The sequence below is a fragment of the Eurypyga helias genome, unplaced genomic scaffold (genome assembly GCF_000690775.1).
Source record: "Eurypyga helias isolate BGI_N326 unplaced genomic scaffold, ASM69077v1 scaffold5341, whole genome shotgun sequence".
Taxonomy (NCBI): Eukaryota; Metazoa; Chordata; class Aves; order Eurypygiformes; family Eurypygidae; genus Eurypyga; species Eurypyga helias.
In genome coordinates this window covers 1,887-12,078 of record NW_010232606.1, presented here as the reverse complement: position 1 = coordinate 12,078, position 10,192 = coordinate 1,887, and the positions used below count along the sequence as shown (strand labels likewise).

At 44.2% G+C, this 10,192-nt stretch overlaps 1 protein-coding gene across 1 annotated transcript; it reads right to left on the bottom strand.

Moving 5' to 3' along the window:
• Positions 1–1,253: 1,253 nt before the first annotated feature.
• On the bottom strand, positions 1,254–9,572 carry LOC104504213 (potassium channel subfamily K member 16-like; the record flags this gene model as incomplete). The annotated part of the gene is made up of 5 exons (XM_010161432.1): positions 9,378–9,572; positions 7,361–7,481; positions 4,850–5,016; positions 3,837–4,005; positions 1,254–1,496 (listed from the first exon to the last, which is right to left on the bottom strand). Coding segments are annotated over exons 1-5 (895 nt in total), but the record flags the coding sequence as incomplete, so codon positions are not given.
• Between the last annotated feature and the right edge of the window lie 620 nt (positions 9,573–10,192).

Below are 10,192 nucleotides of genomic sequence, written 5' to 3'. Positions count from 1 at the left end.
CTTGGAGGTACTTCTGGACAAAAAGCGGGACATGAGCTGGCAATGTGCACTCGCAGCCCAGAAGGCCAACCGTATCCTGGGCTGCATCAAAAGAAGCGTGGCCAGCAGGTCAAGGGAGGTGATTCTCCCACTCTGCTCTGGAGTACTGTGTCCAGCTGTGGAGCCCTCAGTACAAGAAAGACATGGAGCTGTTGGAGCTGGTCCAGAGGAAGGCCACAAAAATGATCCGAGGGCTGGAAGACCTCTCCTATGAAGAGAGGCTGAGAGAGTTGGGGTTGTTCACCTTGGAGAAGAGAAGGCTCGGGGGAGACCTTTACTGTGGCTTCTCAGTGTGTACAGGGAGACTATAAGAAGGATTGGGGCAAACTTTTTAATAGGGTCTGTAGCGACAGGACAAGGGGTAATGGTTTTAAGCTAAAAGAGGGGAGATTTAGACTTGTTATTAGGAAGGCATTTTTTACAATGAGGGTGGTGAAACCCTGGCACAGGCTGCCCAGGGAGGTGGTCGATGTCCCATACCTGGAGACATTCAAGGTCAGGCTGGACGGGGCTCTGAACACCCTGATGTAGTTGAAGGTGTCCCTGCTCACTGCAGGGGGAGTTGGCCTAGAGGTCTTTAAAGGTCCCTTCCAACCCAAGCCATTCTACGATTCTATTCTATGCTTCTAGTGTCTCTGAATTGAGCCCAGGTCTTGTCCTTCAAACATGTCTTTCAGATCATAATAGCTTATCCAATATGATGGCTCAAATCAGGCTCATCTATTAAGTTATATACCCTTATTTCTTTGTCCAAAGGTGCTATGCAATGCCTCAGAAAACCTTGTGCATGTCAGTTCCTGGAAGAGATGTGATTTCTTGCAGGCAGTAAATCCAAATAGAACCAGCAATCTGTACCATGCACCTCCTCTGCATTTTTGTAGAAGCACCTTAAAAATGCCTTGCAAAACAAGTGCGCTTTTCAGGCTGTTAGCACAACCTAGCTGCAAATCAAGTAGCAAGTTTCTTACCATTAATATTGGGGTTTTGTGTAACTGTAAGTCTTGAGCTCTGAAAGGTCGTATCTCAGCAAAAGGTAGGAGAAAATTTATTTCCATGTGAATTTCTTTAGAATAATTCACTAACAACTCTCCAAAATAGAATTCAATTCTCATATGTCATGGCAATAGTTTTGCTATAAGAAAAAACTTTTTTTTCATTTTTTGTGTGTTCGGAATCTGCTGTTGACTCCAATTTCTGTCCATTTCCTTCAGCACATGATGGTAGTAGTTCTTCTTCTGGAATCAATTGAGCAGGCCAGCATCTTTTTTGCTGGCTTACTTCATTGTCCTTACTCACCTTTCCAATTTGATGAAGATCCTTGACAATTATTTTTTCAGTATCTTCTAGTATTGTTGTTAATAAATTAAATAGGAGAGCAATCCAAGCAAGGCCGAAAAGAATCCAAATGGCCACCAGCGTTCGGTAGTAGGAAAAGTAGTTCCTGTCAGGCTTTTTGCCTGCAGATAAAGGGAGAGAAAGAAGAATAAAATTAACAAGTTAAAATTGCTTTGCTTGCATAAAGTGGGCCAGCCTAATGGATTCATCAAAATATTTTATGTTGAGTGCTTTTAAGGTGACAGTTTCATTGCAGTGGAGTGTCTCACCTCCCCAGCATTAGGTTAAGGCTGGGCAAGTCTCTTGTGGTTGCAATAAACTGATATATGCTAGCACAAACATGCTGGCCTGTCAAAAATATATACGGGGATTAACATGAATCAGCAGCAGAGCAGGATATTTTTTCACCCTTACATCATACCAATCCCAATTCAGCCTATGAATGTATAGGAAAATGCAATGGTGTGGGAAGAAGTGTAAAATTGTATTGTACTATCTATTCCCAAACTCCCAAAGCACAAAACGCAGAGCACGGTGGGACACTATGACCACACAACTATTGCTCCCCAGGTTATTGTAATTCTGTGTGTTTCTATAAAATGTGATTATAACCTAATAAATATTTGCTTTAAATTATAGGTACCCTTGATCATACTAAAAAGTAATTGCAATTCCTAGTTTACTTCTGACCTTTTTGTTTACTTCAGGAGCTTCCTCCATTAAAAAAATAGGTGACTGATGAGAACTCACTGACACATGCCAAGAACATAACTTTCTGTGTTGGAAGCCAGTGGACATAAGCTTATTTCATGTAGTCCAAACCTCTTAGCATCAGGCACACTTTTCTGCATGGGTCATTTTCTTTGTTTCTTCCGATTTCAGCTATCCACCACAAAGAGAGCATTTGCACTTAGTCCGTTATCATCATGCTGATATGGCCCTGGCATCTACAGGAAAACTTGGTGATATTGCTTACTGAGAGCTATAAATCACTGTCAAGGGTGACTCCACATCGTAGATAACACAGCAGTGTGCACGGACAGGGAGATCACCACAAACCTGATGGGTTATCTCCCATTGCGAAGCTGCGCAGAAGGAGCCAGAATGCTGGTAACTCTTTTCAAGTCCTACAAGGCTCTGTATTGCATAGATCAATGTGCAGGATTTTTGTAATGATCATGAAAGAGCTCTGGAAATGGGGCAGGAGTGGGCTGGTTAGCTATCTAACAGCTGTTTGTTATTCTTCTGCAGAGGTTGAGCTGTCAGGGGGGATGCCAGCCTTGCTATAAAGCATATCCTCTCGTGCTTTTATCTGAAGTTCATGATGTGAGGTTAGCAGAGCAACTAGTAACATCTTTGTAATGTTAACTCAAAACTGGACCTCAGCAGGGCATAAATTCAGTTTACAGCCCAAAGGGAGTTTCATCCTTCTAGTATCACCCATGTGTACCTATGAAACCCAGACTGCCATCTTCCTTAGATGTCTCCCTACACAAAACAGGCTTTGTCTCATGCTTGAAGCATAATAGCTACAAATCAGCTTTGAATTACTAAAATGCAAATAAACTCAAACCTGTTCTTTCCCACTTAGCCAGTGCCAAGTCATCTGTAATCATTTCTAAATGCATAATACTCAGAGCAGTCATTGATTCTGGACAGGTTGTTACAGAGAAATCTTGGATTCTCCATGGAGTCCAGGTGTTTGACTGCTTCTTCTGTGGACACTGATTTGGTTCCTGGTGATCACGTTGTTTTTCCTCTTGGACCTTATTCCATGGAGAGGGAACTTTGGTCAGCAGAAACATGGAAATGTTTTGAGATGCACTCCAGCATGCTGGAGCGTAGCTTAGGCAGCTCATCTACAGTGGAAATCCTAAGCTCTGGCTTGTGAAGACAGCCAGCCTCCAGTGATGCGTAGGAGACTGAAAAAGGCCATTTTTTACAGTGATATATATGTTTAAGGCCCACTTTTCATAGAGTGAGTAGATTTCCCCACTTTCCCATGACTGGGATTTCCACCTCTCAGTATGCTGTGTAAAATCATGTCTTCTGAAACTTGAAACTTATTTTTCTACACTTTGAAACGTGTCAGATGGTTAAAGCAGGGATACATGCCTTATCTTTTATGACTGTTGCAAACTCTTCCCTTTATGGTATATGCAGATTCCTAGGCTTCTTGAATTCTTCCTCTACACTTCCCCTTTCCTTGCCAGAATACTTGGCTTCTTTGTACCCCAAAGCACCTCATTTCATTTTATTTAGACAATTTTGTGCTTTTGTAAGCACATGCAATCCCAGAGAAATGAGTACTTCCCCCACAACTGTACACAGCAAAGATTAGTCAAAGACTCAGACCCAAGATTTGTCTCTACGGTACATCGGTGGCCTGTGCAGTCAACACATGGTAATTACAGTCATAAACCTGGCGCTTTGCTGTGTCTCCTCTCTGAAATCAACCTTACCTACTACATAATCTCCAAAGCCAATGGTGCTGAGGGTGATAAATGCAAAGTAAATTCCTTCGCTGTAGGACCAGCCCTCTGTTATCTGGAAGAAGAGTGATGGCAAGCACAAAAAAACTAGAATCCCCGTTGCCAGGAAGAACAAAAGGGTCAGAAATTTGATCTTCTTCTGAAAAAGAAACCAATTCAATTATAATCATGATTTGACACGCTATCAGGCCATATAGAATTGTGGCTATTTGAATTGGGTCACTGTCTAGGAATACCTACTAGCACCACAGGAACTGAAGGATTTTTATTGTATACTAGAAATACTCTAGCATTACTCTGAAGGAGGGGAAAGCCGTGTATTATGTGTGTTTCACGTCCACAGTGGCCCTGGGAGATGTAGTCTTTTGTCTGATTGTGTCAACCTCCAATGACCACGAGTATAGGAGGAAATCCTACTAATGACTTTTCCTGGAGTCAGGCTATTTACAATTTTCACCAGGCAACTTCCCTTTTAGTTTTTGCGTATTTAGGTGTGGCACACAAATAATATAATGAATAAGGAGAGGTGACACACTAGGCACTGATTCAATATCCCTTTAAACCCCTATAGCTCAGCTGCTTTTTACAGCTCACCTACTTCTTGCTGCCTCAAGATGAGATGCTTAATCATCTATGATCTCTCTCTTTACTGGTCATAAAGGGAGACAGGTACTTCCTTAGAGTGTCAGCTCCTAAGTGTCTAGAGAAGGGGATGAGGTGCTCAGTCTCTCCATTGATTGCTGAAGGGGGCTGGATGTCTGCCATTTAGATGGGTAGACAAAATGCATCCCTTTGTCTGAATATCTCCTCTATGGTTGCCTTGTCTGTTTAGCTCTTCAAGTGAAAAATCTCTCTTGCCCTCTTATAGCACAATGTCTAACACAGCATGAGAACAAATATAATAGAGGACAATGCCAGCATATATCTAGAGAAAAAAGTAGAAATGAGCATGTAACTGTGCCTGAGTAAGTAAAACCAATTACCTTTCTCATTCCTTTCTCGTACAGGAATTTCCCCAGCTTTTTACACAGCAGTGAGAGCATCTTACTGACACGGTGTAGAAAAACAATATTCAGAGGGATTCCAAACAGAGCAAAAAAGACACAGAAGATCTGTCCCCCAGCAGTTTTAGGACGTAGCGTGCCATAGCCTATGAAAAAAGATGGGTCAGAGGAGATATTCCAGAGAACTGGATCTGTCCACCATCGCATTCACACCTACCCCAACGTGGCCTGCCTTTGACCCCAAAAGATGTGGCTAGCACATCTCAGTCCGCATTCACTCTTTTTTCCTCTGAAAAAGGCAGTCAGCAGATGAAGTGATTCACCCTGCATGTTTTGGGGGATGCAGAGACTACTGTGTGCTCCTAACCCCGCCTTAGTGGGAATGAAGGGTGGGTCCTAAGATGATGGGGTCAAACTCTTTTCAGGGATGCCCGGTGATGAGACAAGGAGCAATGGGCACAAACTGGAATGCAGGAAATTCTATCTCAACATAAGGAAAAGCTTCTTTACTCTGGAGGTTACAGGGCACTGGAACAGGCTGCCCAGAGAGGTTGAAGAGTCTTTTTCTCTGGAGATAAGCAAAACCCGCCTGGATGAGTTCCTGTCCAGTCTGCTCTGGGTTTGCCTGCTTTGGCAGGGGGGATGGACTAAATGATCTCCAAAGGTGCCTTCCAAACCCCTAGCGTTCTGTGATTCTGTGAAAGTACAATCTAAAAGCAGTTATGGAAAACATGCTCTGTCCTGTGACACATACAAGGAAAGACAGAAACCAGAAGTCTGGGGACCTGGAAGACATCAAGGCTGGAGTCCCAGGCTGTTTTGCCATGTCAGAATCATGTATAGCCATCTCTAGCTTCTTGTCAATCTGTCTGTGTGTTGGTGACCTCCTTGGCTAACTGCCAGTAACTCAGTATGTCCAGATACTGGCTCCAGTCCTGGAGGCAGTGCAGAGTGCAGTAAAATAGACAGTGCTAATTAGTCCAGACCTTATTGGTGGCTGATTTATTCATGCCAGAGAGAGATTTGTCTTAAAGTCTTACTGAAAGGGTTTATCTAAGTAGTGGAACAACGGCTGCAGGACTCCCAACATGTCCTTTAATGGACTTTGTTCCTCTCAGACCCCCTGAGGTACATCTCTGAGTGCAAGAGTACTGTACTCTGTGTATGTCCTTACTCTATCAGTGACCCTGAGAAAAGGCACTTTCCCGAGCACAGTTCATCTCCAGGCATCCATTACTTGGAAAGTGCAATGTTTTCTTTGGGAGAAAAGACAAATAAAACAACTGAGTGATTTATTGTCAACAAGGCCACAAATTCTTGAGCTGTCTTGTGCTCCCTGTCACAGAAATATCCCATTTTCATGGCAAAACCTCATGAAGATAGGTGGAAGTACCTGAGGTACCTTCACAACAGACCTCTGTGGTGAAGGTGAAGAGAAACAGGCAAAGTTGAACTTTTCCTGGGACAGCCTGCCTGCCTCACTAGGGAAAAATATTGACAGGAAGCAACAGATTTGTTTGGTAGATAAATGCTGAAATGAAAAAATACAATAATACAGCTGGTGGCAAGGGATGTACTGGCCAGTAGAAGAGTGCTGGCAGACAAGGGAAGCTTTGTCAATATCTGAATATTGATGTAACCATGGAACATCTGTCATTGATGTGTTCTTTATTCTACAGCAGGAGGTCTCCAGTTGGGTTCATGCAACACCTACACACCTGCCATGATGCTGTCACTGGGGGCCATCGTGACATGTGACACTCATAGATCAGTGGATCAGATGTGCCTAGGGTTTAGTGGGAGCTAGGCCTCAGCTTCACTTTGCAAAAACATATATTTGACTTTCAGTGGATGAACGTGTGAAACAGGAGCCAACAGTATGGATTTTATGCTTAAATTTGGCAGGTCTACACTTTTTGGGATGCATATTTGAGGGAAAGGAAGAGGCAGGCAGCCCCTGAAAAGGTCAGAACAGCTTGAGGCAGCAGTGTAAAAGTCTCAGCATTTGCCTTGCCCCCTTACCAATTTTTTCCTCCTCGTATATTTATTGCTACTTCAATATGTGCAGTAACAGCTCAGCACAGGCTATTGAGACAGTATCCATGCCCCTGCTGAGTTCACTTCTTTCCTACCATTCTTTTATACTTTACAGTACTCTCAGATTCAAAGCCTATTTGACCCTAGAATAAAGACTGGGAAAGTGAAGTTTATCTCCCACTCACACCTGGCAGCAGAGCAAATATTTTAACAGATGACGCGAAATGAAGAAACAAGTGGGAAATAATGTGAAAGGCCACTGATATTTCACAAGCCAAGATAATGCACGAAGAGCTGTGCAGTGGTGAGGTCTCAGGACCAAGTCCGCTGCTGCTTACCATCCATGACAATGAAGGGCTGGAGTTTTTATCCTTGAAAGTGTTATCCATTCAGGTCCTAAAAACTATATGTAATAAGCATCCCACAAACATACATGGACAGCATTAGACCTACCTATTGTGGAGACAACTGTGCCTGCAAAGAAGAAGGAGTTACTGAAATCCCAGTTGCTGTCTCCAATCTGCGATTCATTTCCAACAGGGTATACTCCATTCTGAATGGCTTCAGTCAGGTTCTGGGAGGGAAAGCAAAATTTTGTATCAACATGGCTGCTTTTCTCAATCTCTTGCTGCAAGGATACTGCAGATTTCACCAAGTACTGGTCCTTTCCTGAGAATACCACTCATCTCTCCTCAGCGATACTCTGACACTACTCACACCTCTACCTACATGATTGGGTAGCAGCCAACTGGCTGCTTTTTTAAGTGTTAGTCTTTTGCCCTCCTTATGCTGTCTGTTTTAGTAGATGTTAGGAGAACTTGATTCTTTTAACGGGATCAAGGACTTCGATTCTTTTAGGCTAAGTACTTTGGAAAAAAAAAATGATCCCATAAATGATAGGATGCGGCAGAGCAAGACAGTCCACTGGCTTAAGTGATGGGGTGGCTGGTTGCTGGTTTTGCGTTTGCCCATAAGATGGCAGTGGTGGATCCAGGATCTAATCATCCACCTGTATGCAGGCACACTGAGCAGGGCATCAGTGAGTTCGAGCAGGGTGCACGTGACATACACAGAGAATTTCATTTTAAGCTTGTGTTCTGATTACTGTCACAGATTTAAATTCAGAGAAAAAACATTGATTTGCAAAGCATTATTCTTGATGAGACCACAATCACAATTCAGCCTGACACAGACACTCTTCCCCAAACTGCATGTATGAACCTACACACACAGTATTTACAGTGTGGCCTTTGAGATTAATTTAGATAAACATAGAGAAGATTTGGGTTGAGTTGAGACTGCCCTGCCACAGGAGGTTTGACTAGATGTTTCTCCCAAGTACCTCCAGCTCTATCGTCTACCATGTCATACATTTTCAGGCTCTTCTTGGTTTTAAGTGCTGTTGTCGTTTAGCAAACAGGCAACACTGGACCAGATATCTGGAAGGCAGGCTGGTTTGTGTAGGAACAGACTGGATAAAATCTAGGGCTGAGCCCTGCCAGAGGGTAGACACAAGCTGGAATAAACTGTACCAGAAAAGTCTTCCCCCCACATCCTCCCTCACTATCTTTCTGCTGGTGTCCCAGCAAATCAAGGCTAACAGAAATCGTTCCACAGCCCTTGCACAAAGATTTCATTGTCTTGAAAAGCTTTGTTTCTTTTCTCTGCCCCTACCCACAAAAAAAAAATTCAAGGTGAAGAGGATGCATGCATATGTGAACTTAGGACTGGATTGCTGTTGTGATATTAGAAATACCAGTTCTTCCTCTCCTTTCCTTATATTGTGAACTGGACCATTGGGAGCTCCATTAGTTTCCCATGTGGAAATGCTTACAGCCAAGCTATTTGCATTCCCCATTTTCTTCTGCATTGTAGCAGAAACAGCTAGGAAATACCAAAGAGTAAGAGACCACCATCGTCATTCTCAGCATCCTGTGCAATGACCAGAAACACCTTTCCCTTGGCCAGGCTACTAGTTTCACTTCTGCACCATCTTCAGATGATAAACCCCAGCTATGCCACTCTCCTTGTAGAAATTTGAGCTTCTTTTCACCAAACAGATTATTTCAGATCTTGCCATATTGTGCCTTTCTGCTCTCTGTGACACTGTTGTGACAACTATGCCCATTCATTGTAGACAGCCTCATTTTTCCTGCCATGCCACCCGTTGTAGATAAACACAGCCCACCAAAAGCCAAATCAACAGGAGGCAAGACCCCAGAGAACTGGGATATCGTGAGATGGGGACAGTTAGTAGCGAACACACAAGGGTTTGCCAAGCTCACAAGCTGTATTTACCGTGTGTGACCTGTCTGCTCAGACTGGAGAGCGGGCTTGCATGTTGCTAAAATAATCCAAATGATCACACCAGTAGGAATGCAGTGAAAGTTATCTGCATAGCAAGGCTGAGTAGGAAACATCTGATGGGGAAACCGGAGGGAGAAAGGGCTTTGGCAGGGTTGGCACTTACCTTCATAAACAGCTCCATCTCTGGCACCGTGAGGTGGGTGAAGTTCTGCAGAAAAGCCTCCTTCATCTGGGCAGCTGCTATTTTCTGCTGCTTCTCAGCAGTCCTCTCCAGCGCCTGGAACACAGCTGCACCCACCAGCAGGTAGACAAAGTAGCCAGCCACCAGCAAACCTGTCTGCAGCTTGCCACTGCACATGGCTTCCAGTGGGATGAGGCAAGGGACGGGGAGTGAAAGGTGGCGACTGCTAAATCCCTTGCACTCCTGGGAAATCTTCCCCAGGCAGGAAAAGCCCTCCCCGCTCTGGTTTCCACTGGGATCCTTTGCTGACAGTGGCAACGAGCTGTCAAATACATTCGTGGGGAAGTTGGGAAAAAAAAAACCCCACACCAGAACCACCACCCCCAAAAAAAAACTTTCCACTCTCTGGGCTGCATGCTGTTTAGGGATTTCCGCTTGTCTGTGAAACTCTGCCTTGCTGAGTTCTCAGGAAAAGTGGGTCAGGATGTGATGAGCTGGCAGGTGTCCATCTCCTGCTCCAGAGGCTCTGGGGACAGGTGATAGCTGGATAGCCTGGAAAGGGTTCCCAAGGGAGCTTACTTGGAAAACCCTCCTCTGCCTCCTTCTGAGAACTGGACTCCAGGGCAAGCCCCGATGAGCCCAGAAACACTTCTTGCACTGTGTTTGGGGGCTGCTTGGGGGAAATGCAGTTGGGCTGCACTCCTGGGCTTCACTTGTCCACTTGCAGCACAGGGTAGGGTCATCCAGCCCTGTACAGTCACAACAGCTCACAACAAAACCTTGGACATAAAGGCAAA